The 14441-nt window shown below is 42.0% G+C and overlaps 1 protein-coding gene across 3 annotated transcripts in view; it reads left to right on the top strand.

Annotated features, from left to right (window-relative positions):
* LOC122880738 (protocadherin-1-like) overlaps positions 1–14441 on the top strand; it is a 215082-nt gene that overhangs the window by 148612 nt on the left and 52029 nt on the right. Inside the window, exon 5 of one of the 3 annotated variants that reach the window (XM_044206154.1) lies at positions 1563–3982. The exons of the other annotated variants lie outside the window; for them this stretch is intronic. Within the exon in view, the coding sequence (XP_044062089.1) occupies positions 1563–1621 (59 nt within the window). The 3' untranslated portion in view covers positions 1622–3982. Of the gene's footprint in view, positions 1–1562; positions 3983–14441 lie in introns of those variants that run through there. 3 annotated transcript variants of the gene reach the window in all.

Genomic DNA, 14441 nt, shown 5'->3' with positions numbered 1-14441 from the left:
AGCATCTTAGAAGGAGTATTGGTTGAGTACAAGCAGCAGTGGCAGAAAGCGTATTGGCAGCTTAGAAGTAGTACTGGTAAAGTATTAAAGAGTACTGGTTTTCGCTGGAGGTAGTTTTTTTTATGTCAGATTGTTGGCTCTTACTGGGGAAATTATGCTACACAAGTCCAGTCACAAGTACAAGTAGCCCAGTTGGCCCACATGGCCAGCTACCAGCAGCTGTGCGAGTCAGCTTCTGTCCCTGTCCCCGGTCTGCTAACAAGTGTTAAACCTGTCGTGTCAACCATGGTTGCCTGAAATTCTTCAAAATGAGCAAGAACATGCAAAGTAGATATACAAATACTTTCAAATGCAAACAACAAGAAACAGAAATGTTTCCCAGCAGGAAAGTGTTTGAGGTGGAGAAAAAGGAGGTCAAGTCAATTTTATTTATAGCCCAATATCACAAATCACAAATTTGCCTCAGAGGTCATCTCCAGCATATAGAAATGAGGTTTTCCTGGCGTGTGGATGGGTTAGCTCTGATAAGAAAAGATAAGCCTATTGATCCCCAGAGGGGAGATTCGGTGCTGATGACTTGGATTAAATTTCCAACTGATGACGACAAGTTTTGTTATGGGAGGAAACTTTCATTTGATTGAACCGGGACTAAAACCCGACGCTAATCTGCACTAACATGTGCTGCTCTGTTACTGTTTTAGCTGCTAAATTGAACTTTTAGCTAACTCGAATTAAATTATTCCAGATGCTAAACCAAATAGCTAGCTAACTTGGACACATGAACTGTTGGCTAACCCGACCGAAACTGTTACAACTGCTTAACTGAACTGAACATAAACTGCAGTTCGTACATATTCTACAAAAACCAAATATCTTCACATAATATTGTTTAAAAAAACAAACAAACTGATGTCAACTTGCTATAAAGTTCAATTTTTAAAAACAAACTAAGCACATATTTAGTTTAGTTTTTTAGGGGGTTAGGTTTAGGTTACGTTTTGGTCAGCGATGAGCTAACTTTCAGACAAAAATGCCCCGGCTGAATTCACACAACAGTAGGCTATGCATTTCCCATGAGCTTGGGCACTTTGGCTTTGTGTGCCAAATTGTAGTGGAGGGCCACAATTATTTTAAAAAGATAGTTTCGAAACATTTGTGCTCATATCAGAAATATCAGTGTTGCATCCAATTTGACCATTTCATCTTTTTTCTATCACTTCAGTAACTAGAGTATCTTTTTTCCTTCTATTTACTAAGTAAAATACAATTAATATTATGAGTACATTTAACTGTGACAGTGTGAGTTTATGCGCAGTTCAATTGTTTTATAAATTTTTTTATCTGATCTAAGAATTAATTTTGCGTTATTGTGGCTCTGCAAACCGCTCCTACATTTTTTTAATCAGCTTCTTTTTTAAACATTTTTTTTTTTCTTCAGCCAGCTTTCAATTAATCCTACTTTTATTGACATTTTTTTCTCATTAATGAGACATTTTGCATGGAATGTGTTTTCTGCGTTGCGTTACCTGAGGTGTAAGACGTTCGTATCTATCCTCTTGTAGGTGGAGCGTCGTCGAGCACCGAGCTGGAGAGGGGGGCCGGACAAAAAAGACTGCCTTAAGACAAAACTAAAGACACAAAGAGCATCTAAAGCTTCTTTTTTTCCTCCTCCAATTTACAAAAAGAAAACAGATTAAGTCCTCAAGCTTTTTTTCCTCTCTGGTGCAGTTCTGAGGATTTCTTCTCTTCCCTTCCTCCTTGCCTGTGGTCGTGAACTGCTTTTTTTTACTTCATGTTGCACATTCTTGGTACAAGTTTCTGTCGAAGAGAATCGAATCACAAAAAAACGCAGATTAAAGGAAAAAACATTTTTGTTGGAGAAAATGTCCCGAATGACAAGGAATTAATCGTGTTGGGTTCTTCTGGGGTCTTTCTTTTTCCCTCCACGTCCTTGGTAGTCCATTTTTCGGGAGGTGGATTTGTACTTTTTTGTCTGCTGCACTGTTCTCTATGTGGATTAAACTGAAGCCTAAGTGGACTTGTCCGATCGCAGTGGATTATCGGTTCTCCCCCTCTCATGGGTTTTTGCTCTTGTCGCTCTTTTTTTCAGCTGTTTTTGCAGTGTGAGAACTGTGGTTCCACTTTGTTTTCCCAGGGTCACATTTTATGGGCGAATCAATCTCTTTTCTGACTTTTTTTTCACTTTTTGGTAGCCCTGGTGCCTGTAGTTGATGATTGACAGTCAGGGTTTGGCGGACAGGGTGAACGACAGATAATCAGCTGATCCACCTCCGCTCACCGGCCAATAGAAACTCTGGTAGGAACTGACAGGAACTGTCATGGAAATCTTTTTGGTCTCCATTGTCTCTACTCAATCAATCCTCCCTACTTGATCAAGACAATTGGCCACAGTTAAAGGAGCCATCCAGCATTGTGGGAAATCCTCGTTTGTCATTATAGCCAGAGTCAGATGAGAAGATGCATATTACTTTCATCTCTGTGCGTCCAGTACAAAGATAGGTCCAGGACGTGTTCACCCTAGCTTAGCACAAAGACTAGAAGCGGGACAAAACTGCTAACTTAACTAAGAAATACAAGAGCCAGCACTGGCTGATGTTAGCTTATCACAGATATGTCAGTATCTATGTAAAAGTACAAATAAATGCCAAATTTAAACTCTCAAATATTGATTTTAGTATTGGACTCAAATGCAGCATCAGTCGGGCTTTATAAAATACCCCAATACTCTGGAAAGTTGTTTTATTGCCTCTACCAAGGAGGTTACATTTTCAACCCTGATTTCCCGTAAAAATGTCATCCATTCATTACCACATTTGGTATTTTGGTGTAAAAAATGTATTCATTTTATTTGATGTTTTATACCATGTTATTGATGGGCAAATTCTTCTAGGTGTGGCCTAATTGACATAAACCTATGAATGCATTGCATGCAACCAACAACTACATCAACCCCCAGCAATTCCCCAAAATTAGGTGGCACTACACAAACACGCTTAAATTATTAAAACAAATGTAAGAGGTTACTGCTCCGTCCTAACTCTGCTGTCCAGTGTCTTAGCCTAGCTTCATTGTAGCCTGTCTTAGCCTGCCAGCCTTGCTAAATCAAAAGCTAAAACAAAGTTTTTATGGAGCTAGGCTAGCAGTTTCCCCTTACTTCCAGTCTTTGTGCTAAGCTCCTAAAAAACTGTAACAGGTATATATAACTATAGAAGAGATATTATTATTATTATTATTATTATTATTATTATTATTATTAACTGCAACAGAATGTTCAGATTGATTAAGGAGGAAGGATTGAAGTACACATCTATCTATCTATCTATCTATCTATCTATCTATCTATCTGTCTATCTGTCTATCTGTCTATCTGTCTATCTGTCTATCTGCTAGCTAGCTAGCTAACTGCTGCTACTGCATAATTGAACCAAATCAGCAATCCATCTTTATCACCCATCTTTCTCCCCTGCTTCTCTCAAAGACAAACGTTCCAGCTTTTAAAGACACAATAGTTTGTTTTTCATGGAGTTCATGGTTCAACTGCCAGCTAACCCAGTCATCTAGGCAATTAAAGTCTCTTTTGACCTGTCAATCAAATCTCTACAAGTTGAAACTCTCACTGACCTGTCAGTCAGATCTCTACTTTCTTGTATTTTCCAGTAAATAAACCTGTGTAGGACTCTGCTGGTTGGTTAGTAAGACAGCTTAGTAACAGACGAGTAACCATTGATCTAAGCCTGGACTATTTGTATGTAAGTACAACAGTGTGTTTATTCTGAAATATAACAGTATGTTTATGGGATATAAACTTGTAAAATGGTGTATGAGTTTGAATATTTGTAGTCATCACTGGTTTGCTGTAGGAATCAAAGAGAGCAGCTCAGTGCCCCGCTGCTGTACCTGTGAATGTACTTTGTATTCAGAGGTTTTTATTACAATAAACAAGTGCTGATATCATACATGACACTGGTTTAGTTTCTGTATTTTAGGTTTTTTTTTTTTCTGTTGCTTACATGCAAGAATCCAAACTGAAGGGCTTGCTGAAGAATCGGAAAAGAAATCAGTGTGAAAAGTGTGAGTCTGATTAAATTCATCAATGTGATTGTTTTTATAGGGACAAGTGCACTTCATGGACCAATTCCACATACTAAAGCATTCATAGCATTCTAAGCTAGTTTGCAACACCCGTCCCCAAATGGGCCTTTATACAAACACACACAATTTAACAGGAAAACACATGCAGAACAATACAAAACACAAACAAAGACACAGAGAACCAAAAAACCATCTGACCATTCCTGACTACGTGACTGATCCAGATCCAGTTAAAATCCAGAGAGACGTCTTTATAAAGGCACCGTCCAGTTTCTGATAGACGCACCCTGAGAGGTTTCATGAGGATCTTGATCACAAGTTAACGTATTTTCTTGTGAACATGGCAGTTGTGAGATCTTATTGGCTATCTATCCAAAGATTTCTTTGCATGATTATATACAGCTTTTGTATATAAAAATGTTTGCAGCACTGAGGAGTAAACTGTCGTTTTTCTCACATTTTAGATGTGAATCTAACATAAGACTAAGGTATATGCTTCTGAAACCTTTTCAATACATTGTCCATTAACCTTTTAACTTATTGACTTCTGACAAAGAGGCGACCCCCTGAAAAGCACATTGACATGGTTTTCTTAATGTTAACTGTTAGACATTCGTTTTCAAACCAAGCTAAGCCTGAATAAGAGATGGATTTTTATCATGTTCAGAACACTTAGCTGCTGTAAAACAGCTGAAGAAACGAACACTGGTCATAAAAGCAAAGAGAGGCCTTTTATGTGTCTGGCCCATTGTCTCATCATGTGTCCATCTCTGGGACTTCTCTCCTAAACTTGATGTGGACGCGGTCTTGTACCTTTTTTTCCAGTGAGGCAGATGTTCTTCAACACAGAGTCTTATTGTTTATTCTGATGATTCAACCAGGAGAGTCTCATAATGTTAAAATCCTCCAGACAGCTACAATATACGACAACAATAGATTATGCAGTTTAATGCACTTCTATACGACTTGAGTTTTGCCGGTCTCGGTCACGGTTGACTTGGTCTCAACACCCTTTAACCCTCATCTATACTTTTTGTCATATCTCACAGGTGTTTTAGTCCATCATTCCAATATTTCATGACTTTGTCAATCAGTTTGTTCCTAATGACTTCATATTATTTTTTTCTGTTTCTGTTTTAATTAGTGCTTTTTAAAAATACCAATGTCAAAAGCACCCAATCCTGCATATGCAGTTTTAATAGATGGAACTATTTATTAAGTTCATGTTTGTCATGGGTCCTAGTTTATAGTATCACACCCTGTCAGGGTGCAGAGGGGTCATTTTGAAGGAGACAGACACAGATGCAACAGATTTCCTCATGTGCTCTGTCGACGACCCTAAATACTGCTCTTCCTAAGGTCACATGATGTTCAAAGTCAGAAATACAATACGTAATTTCCTAATAAAATGTTTTATGACACTAACATAGTGTCGTGCATATGATTGACATGCAGTCAGAGCATGATCAGGACATGGCGTGAGTATGGGGGAAAGCACAAACGTAACCATGGGGTGTGCAAGGAGCCTGATTTGAAGAGGTTTACTCTGTCTCCCAGAGCTCCAAGAGGTCTTTTTTTCAGATGACATTAATTACATAACCAAGAATGTTTTGAGAAGAAATAAGTTAGCATTTTGCTATGATGGTTGTTTCTTACAGTAGTTTATTCCCAGTCGATAGTCCTTAAATATGTTGGTAGGATGAGGGTTAAGACCTGACCTTGACTCGTGCTTTGATTTGTTTTAGACTCGCATTCAGCGGTCCTGACCCCGGCCAGGAGGTCAAAGGTGACGGGCTTGACGATGTAGACACGAAGAGAAAGACAGAAAGAAAGAACGTTCAGGATATTTCTGTATCTATATAATTATATATCATGCAGTGTGTGTGTGTGTTTTGTGAAGTGTGTGTCGTGCAAACTTTCTGAAGTGTGTGTGTGTGTGTGTGTGTGTGTGTGTGTTGGCTCACTCAGGTACCCTGCTGTCATTTTCTGGCTAATTTTCTCCTTCACTGACAACTCACACCTGGTTTCACACACGCACACACACGCACACACACCTCTGAGCCTATAAAAGTGAGCTACCGTCATTTGGACTATGTGACTAAATTTCTATCAGCTGTTAAATCCAGACATACTGTGTGTGTGTGTGTGTGTGTGTGAGAGAGAGTGTGGAGTCAAGTCTTCAAGCAGACTTTAACCCCAACGATGAGTCTGAACCTGAATGAGGTCTCTGGTCACCACGTTCTAGTCCGCCTCGGTGCCGGGTCGAGTCAAGCTAGAAATCCTTTTAGTATCTGGTCTGCGCTACTTGATGGTTTGAATGGACCTGACATGAGCGGAGAACACAATCTGTGTCTTCAGTCAGCCAATAAAAACACAAGAAATTACTGACTACAATGTCTTCATCGAGTCAGGTTTATTTATACAGGCCAAGGTGATGTTTTTGTTTCAGAGGCCTTTACGATCTGTAACATATCACACCTTATCTGTCCATAATTAGATAATTAATATCCAGTTTGGTTGAGAAAAACCTCCACAGAAAACAGTTAATGTATCAGTCAAACAAATGAGTCACTGCTAAGAACACGGCTGGTGGAAGAAGTACTCACTACTTACTCAAAAGTACATAAGTATTAGCATCAAGAATGTACATAAAGTACCAAAAGTACTCATTATGCAGAATGGCCCATTTCACAATAATATATATTATATTACTGAATTATAATGACTGATGCATTAATGTGTTCATCACTTTAATGTTGCAGCTGGTGAAGGTGGAGATTATTTTAATGACTTTATACTGCTACTGCTGGGTAGCTTAATCTCTAATAATACATCATAATTAATTAGTTGATTTATGTTTTGTATTAATAATGTGAATCTGCAAAGTAACTTATGTTGTCAAATAAATGTAGCTGAGTTAAAAGTAAAATATTTCCCTCTGAAATGAAGTGGAGGAGAAGAAGAAAGTGGCATAAGTACCTCATAGTTGTACTTAAGTACAGTACTTGAGTAAATGTACTTAGTTCATTCCACCGCTGCAGTATAAACACTCGGATGGATCAAATCCAGTATTTCCCCAGTCTGTGCGGGACACGTTCGATTGCCAGGTCTTATCAGCCCTTTGCGTCATGGCAAAAGTGGTGTTTCGTGTTTTAGTCTTGAAATGCCTTGCAATACATTTCATCTGCTGCATCACATCATTACTGATGTGATGCGATGAAGACTTCTGAGACATTAGAATTACGACTGAAAAGGTGTCACGTTTATGTTCAGTTAGTGTCGAGTAGCTGCTCTGGAGCTCATTAAAGTAAAACGTGATTTGTACTTTCAACATGTTCGTCAACATACACTCAGCTGTAAAACACACACTGTGTGCCTTTGGCTGCACATTTGTGGCACAGTATGTTCACATCTTGCCACTTTTCGCTATCCAGACAAACTGTAGATGTAGATGCCGTCTCTTCATTTGTTGAGCTATTGTTGTTACACACACACACCCGCACCTTTCGAGTTACAGTATATATGCCGCTTTTGCACACAGCAGCACTGCACCTACATGAAGCAGCACAGCAGCTGCACTTCGAGACACCCTGAGCCTCCCACTCTGCTGCTCATTGTGTTCACACCGTTACAATATAGAGCCTTATGTGTTAGAGACTGTGCCTGTTCAATCAGTGCTGCTGATCACACCGAGGAATGATCAGCTGCTGTAATGATGAAGTGAACCAGCCAATGAGAGGCTGGAATGGACCAATAACAAACCACTCAGAGGGAACAGAGCTCTGGGTGTGTTCAGGTTCAAGTCTGCGGATTAGGGAGACAGTCACAAGTGTTTTTTGGATTCAGTACAAATATTTCTGGCCGTTAAAGACTGTGTGTGTGTGTGTGTGTGTGTGTGTGTGTGTGTGTGTGTGTGTGTGTGTGTGTGTGTGTGTGTGCTGAGGGCAGCTCCACTCTCTGGTTGTTCTGGAAGAGTTTCAGATTTTGGTCTTTTTACCTTATCTTTTGTGGCAAATAGAGAGCTAAAGATGTCTTGTGTGTTTTTCTGTGTGTGTGTGTGTGTGTGTGTGACAACCGGTCCATACTTAGTGCTGCTGTTATATTTTAATTAAAGCCAAACTGCGGGCTTAATTACTGCCATGATAAACAACACCTCTCTCTCTCTCTCTTTCTCACTCTCTCTCTCTCTCTCTCTCTCTCTCTCTCTCTCTCTCTCTCTCTCCACTCTTGTCATCAAAGCTCGTCCAGATGTAGACACACACACACACACACACACACACACACACACACACAGAGCCTGCGGTCGGTCTCGGCGGTGCAGCAGAACTGTGTTTATGGCTGTTAATGAAAACTGAGGCCAGAGTCCCAGAATCCCAACGCTAATCACCATCCAACTCTCTGGACAGGAGAGAGAGAGGGAGGGAGAGAGGGAGAGAGAGAGGGAGGGAGAGAGGGAGGGAGGGAGGGAGGGAGGGAGGGAGGGAGGGAGAGTTTTAGAGACCGACATATGAACACATTCATGTCTGTACATGCAGAAACCGATAAAAAGTGAATATGTGGAGGAGCAGTCATCCGTGTGTGCATTTGTCTGTGTATTCATGCTTGTTATTGTGTGTGTGTGTGTGTGTGTGTGTGTGTGTGTGTGTGTGTGTGCGTGTGTGTGCGTGTGTGTGTGCGGTGTTGCAGTGTGACCAGCAGCGGCTCATTGGTGCATAAACAATACAAACACAAAACGCACAAAAAGTGTTGCGTTATGAACCACGTGGCACCACCTGTGACTGCAGTGTGTGTTTGCGTGTGTTTGTGTGCCCATAAGCCACATTTAGACATTTAATATTTCATATAATTCAATTCACACAATGATTTGAAAATGTTTTACTCAATGTGTATAAATAATACACAAATAGTGTTTAAAGGATAGTTCCAGGTTTACGGCAACGAAGGTCTTATTTCCGTAGTTTTCCATCATTTCGATCAGTAATAATAAGATTGTACTCAAAGTGACATCACAAGACAGCCGTGCAGGTTGGACAAACGTATTTGGAAGAGAAAACAAAGGCTAACCGTAAAATTATGTCCCAAACTCTCTAATCTAAATGTCCATCACAGTTTTCAGACCCACTTCCTGCTTCGACGTTGTCCTACTGTAGATGTGTGCACACAGTTTCCAGTGCAATGAGGGATTATAAGTGACATTTCAGGTGTGCTCACTTTCAGTTTAACCTTCAAATAAAGTGGTTTAGATTAGATTTAGATAGGAAAGGTCACGCGGTCAACAAAATCACGAGAAATATTAGGAACATTATAATAATATTTAGCTATGAAATAATACTTGCTCCTTAAAGATTGAACCGTGTGGAATATGAAGTGTTCGTTATTTAAAATAATGATAATCTAAGTGTTTACTGGTGATAGTTGTTGTGGATCAGAAATGAACAGTGTGGACAATCGAACACTGGCTGTGTTGTCAGAACGTGAAGCTCTGCGCTGCTGTTTCACACTGTGAATCTGAAAATAACCCAGAACAGAGAGTTTATTAACCACACACAGGCTCACTGAGCTCAAACTGGCTGTAGAAAATGAACCATATAAAGAGACATGGCCGCCCAGAGAGCACTGTGTGTTTGAGTGGAGAGGGCGGCTGGGATACACACAAATGCATTTCCTCTTCCGCTGAGACAAATATTCCTCCTGGCAGGAAGTGGTTTTTCGCACATTTCCACATTTCGGTGATGAAGAAGTTTATCACCCAAAACTAAACTACAAATTTGATTTCCATTTAGCTCCATATCTGCCAGCCTGTATACCCTATTCACCAGTAAAAGTATAAAAGCATTAGCAACAATACTTAAAGTACCAAAAGTAAAAGGACTCATTCGGCAGCAGAATGGCCCGTCATTGTAATGCTACTGTATCATATACTATATTATCCGATTATTATTATCACTATAACGTCTGGTCAGGGTGGAGCTACTTTTAACTGCTTTTCTAGTTGGTGCTTCAACCCTTAACGTTTTATAACAAAATAATGTTTTCTGTGTAAAATTTAAATCTGAAAAGCAACTAAAGCTGTCAGATAAATGTAGAGGAGGAAAAAGTACAATTTGTCCCTCTGAGATGTGGCGGAGTAGAAGTAGAAAGTAGCTTAAAACGGAAATACCCAATTAAAGTACAGTTAATGTACTCAGTGACTGCCATCCCCTAACTCCGTACTGCTACAAACTACATCAGCAGGTGTAAACTGCAGCGACTGTTAGTCAAGGCGTGCAGGTTGGACCGCAGCTTTGTTGCGTCTCAGTTCATGTTCATCAGTGATCCTGTGTGTCCTCGTTAATTGTATTATGGCAATGAATCACGTCACCTTGGCAATTATGTTCCTGCACTTCAATGCCAACAAAGAACTGAGTGAATGAATGTGAACTGAATTGAAGATAAAATGTGATAAGATGATATCAGATCACATTTCTGACAATCAGAGCAAACATTTTTAAAGATATTTTTGGATCAACAGCCGTTTGGGCTGCAAAGTGTCTTCTGCTGCCTTCATACAAAACTCAGCCAGGATGATACTGTTAGCAGCGAGCCAGCACACACACACACACACACACACACACACACACACACACCTACATATACTCTCACACAAACAGACACACAAACCAAAAAGGACAAAGATACAGAGCTTCCAAATAATTAGTGAGCCCAGAAGTCTGCTGCACTGTAGAGCCAGCAGTGTGTTATGTGTGTGTGTGTTACAGTGTGTGTTGTGTTGTGTGTGTGTGTGTTTTGCGTTCAGTTCTGGACAGTCCTCTGTAATGAGGAGACAGAGGACAGACTGGTTTATAGAGAGAACCTTCCAAATCCCATTACTGCACTGGTTAGTGTGTGTGTGTGTGTGTGTGTGTGTGTTTACGAGTAAGAGTGTGTATCATTGTGTTTGTGTACAACTGTGTATTATTGTGTCTTTTTGTCTTTGTGAGTCTATAAAAGTCTCTACGTTGTGTGTGTGTGTGTGTGTGTGTGTGTCCCACTCTGTCCTCAGTAAACAGCAACTTCTCATTAAAGCTTTCCGCTCGGCTGCTGGCAAGAGCCGAGTCCTGGAACCTGGATAATCCACTCCCCAACAACACACACACACACACACACACACACACACACACACACACACACACACACACACTAAAGCTCTTTCCAGCCTGCTGACTTCCAGCCCTTGTATCAACTCAACGGTCACCTGAAGAGAAAAATAATACAAGGTGGAAGAAGAAGCAGGAGAAGGAGAGATAAGAGAGGGAAGGATAGAAGAAAGGATGAAGGAGAGAAAGAGGGGGAGGAGTGGAGGGAGGTCATGGGAGTAACATGTAAACAGAAGATTTGCAGTGTTTCAGGGATAAAAGGAGATGAGGAGGAGGGACTGAGATGGAGGAGAGGAGAGGTGAAGAAAAAGGAAGATGAGGAGGAAGGTTGGAGGAGATGAAGAAGCTGAGGGTAAGGAGCAAAAGAAGAGGTCAGATAAGGAGCGAAGGAGAGGGTCATTAAGATGGGGAGAACAAGAAGAGAAGGAGGAGATGAAGAGGAAGGAGCGGCATAAACAGAAGCAAAACTGGTGAGAAAGAGATGAAGAGGTGGAGGAGGAAGAGAAGGACTGAGGAGTAGGGAAGGATTAAGAAGATGAAGATGAGGAGAACAGGAGGAGAAAGACTGGAAAAGTTTGTGTAAAAAGACGATCGGATGTTTAAAAAAAAGGAGTAGAGGGGTTTCAAGAGGACGAGAAAAAGAGAAGAGAAGGAACAATGGCATAAAAACAGTGAGAGAGGAGGAGCAGGAGGATGTGAGGAGGATGAAGAGGAGCTCAAGAAGATGAGGAGGAGCATGAAAAGAGGACGAGAATCGCTGAAGGAGGAGGAGACGATGACCTCTGACCTCCATCCTTCTCCTCTCTTCATCCTCGTTTGATCTCCTCCTTTACTGCGTATTTGTGCTCCTCATCCTCACATTCCTGATCGCTCCCTTCCTTCCTCCTCCACATCCTCTCCTCACATCTTCTGTTTACACCAGGAAGAGAAGTCGAGGAGGAGAGACGAGGAAAGGAACCGACGCTGTTGAGGAGGAGAAAGGAGGATATCGCGAAGCTGAAGATGAGGAGTAGATGGTGGAACAGGGGAGGAGAGGAGGATGGAACAATTAAAAGAGAGAGTGGTGGAAACAGAGGAAGCAGAAGGAGGAGGGACAGAAAGAGTGGTGTAAACAGAAGATTTGCAGTGAGAGGAGAGGTGAAAAAGAGGAGGGAGGTCAGGAGGAACGATGGAAAGAGTGGTGTAAACAGAAATCTGTGAGGAGTAGAGGAGGAGGAGGAGGAGGATAATAAGTGAGGGAGAGAAGGAGGAGTAGAAGGAAACAGGGGAATAGAGAGGTTTAATGAAGTAGTGAGGGGGAGGATTGGGAGGAAGAGCAGCAGGGAAGCAGAGCCAAGAAAGAGGAGGAACAAAGACACATGAAGAAATGGAGGAGCAAAAGAGGAGAACGTGAGAAGGCGATGGGTGGCAGTGGAAGAGTAGAAAAGCAGAGGAGGGCAGAAAGAAAAGAAGGAAGGGGTGAAGGAGGAGTAGATGAGAAGAAGGAACCAAGAGGCAGATGAAGAGCTGAGGAAGGAGAGCAGCAATGTAACAAATCAAGGGTCAGATAACGAGAAGGAGAAGAGACTGAAGAGGAGGAGCATGAGGAGTGTAGAGAAGGAGAGGAGGAGGATAATAAATGAGAAGAACAGAGGAGAAGAGGCAGAGAATGAGAGGGGCAAGAGAAGGAAGAGGAGGAATAGATGAAAAGGAGGAGCAACGCGGCGGATAAAAAAGAGAGCAAAGGAGGAGCAGTGGAGTGGGAAAAGAAGAGAGAAGAGGAGAAACTCGAGATAAAGAAAGGCCATTAAAGAGCAGAAGAACAGAAATAGAAGATCAGAGGAGGTGAAAGAGTAAAGGAGGAGAGTGGGAGGTGAGCTAAGAGGGAGGCCCATAATACAGTGGAGGAGAGAGAGCAAACGAGGCTGAGAAAGAGGAAACAGTGATCGAAATAACAAATCAAGGCAGTGGAGGAGCAGTAGAGAAGGAGTAGAGGAGCAGAGGAGATGAAGGAGGAGGAGAAGCAACCTTGCAGATAATAAAGAAGCGGAGGACAAAAGGAGGAGCAGTCAAGTGGCAGCAGAGAAGGAAGCAGGAGCTGAGGTGAGGAAGAGGTGGAACAGAAAAAGAGGTGAAAAAGTGACTGCGATGAAGAGGACCAGAGGACGAGAAGGAGTAAAGAAGGGTGAGGAGGAGCAGGAGGAGCAGCAGAGGGAGTGGGTGTATTTGTCGGGTTAATCCTCTCCTATTAGCGACTCCTCTGTGTGCTGTAAGGATTAGCCTGTTGTCTGAGCTCCAGCAGGTCGGGGAGCAGGGGCCCGCGCCCACCCCAGCGGCCCAGCCAAGAGTCTCTGACGGCGGGCAAAGCGACCCACCGCGGGCCCCCTCCTCCCCCCTCCGTCCTGGAGCTCAGCAAGGATTCGGCGTTAGTTTATTTGTTCAGCGCATGGTGCTGAATAGCCAATGAGGTGATGGATGGGAGAGCGTTTCCCTGGGCAACGGTTTAGAGGCCCTCCCCTCAATTAACCTCTTAGCATGGCTCACACACACACACACACACACACACACTCACACACACACAAACACACACACACACGTATTTGTAGAGATAACTTGCGCATTGATATGCAAGATACAAAGTCATACAGCCCATACACAGATCGGGTCAGGTTGAGGCTGCTGCTCATAATTCATAGCACACACACACACACACACACACACAGTAAAACACACAGCTTAGCGGAGGATGCTGTATTTACAATTCGGGTCACACAGGCAGAGATAAAAACACACCAAGGCGAACACGGGTCAGTGGTGCTGCTGGTGCTTCTAATGCAGAGCACACACACACTTATACACACTCATATACACCCTTACACACATTCGCACACACTCAAATACACACACAGTTTGAGGGCAAAGCATCACTTATGATGTTTGTAATGCTGAACACAGGCTCGGTGTAGCACTGAACACACACGGAATCATAGTTACGATACAATGCACACACACGTATTTACACAGTTCCACACACACACACACACATACACATACACGCAAACACTGGGCATTCAGCTGGCTGCAGATAAGCCATGTAATAGCAAACAAAAAAAGTAACACAAGAAGACGTATTTCTGAACTTCCTGTTGCGACCAGGGATTCAGATTTTTTGACTCTTTGTCAGCGTGTGATTTGCCATATAGTATCTCGCAC

The sequence above is a fragment of the Siniperca chuatsi genome, linkage group LG8, assembly GCF_020085105.1.
Source record: "Siniperca chuatsi isolate FFG_IHB_CAS linkage group LG8, ASM2008510v1, whole genome shotgun sequence".
NCBI classification, from domain to species: domain Eukaryota; kingdom Metazoa; phylum Chordata; class Actinopteri; order Centrarchiformes; family Sinipercidae; genus Siniperca; species Siniperca chuatsi.
The sequence above is the reverse complement of the archived record's forward strand: the minus strand, read 5'-3'. Positions and strand labels throughout refer to the sequence as shown.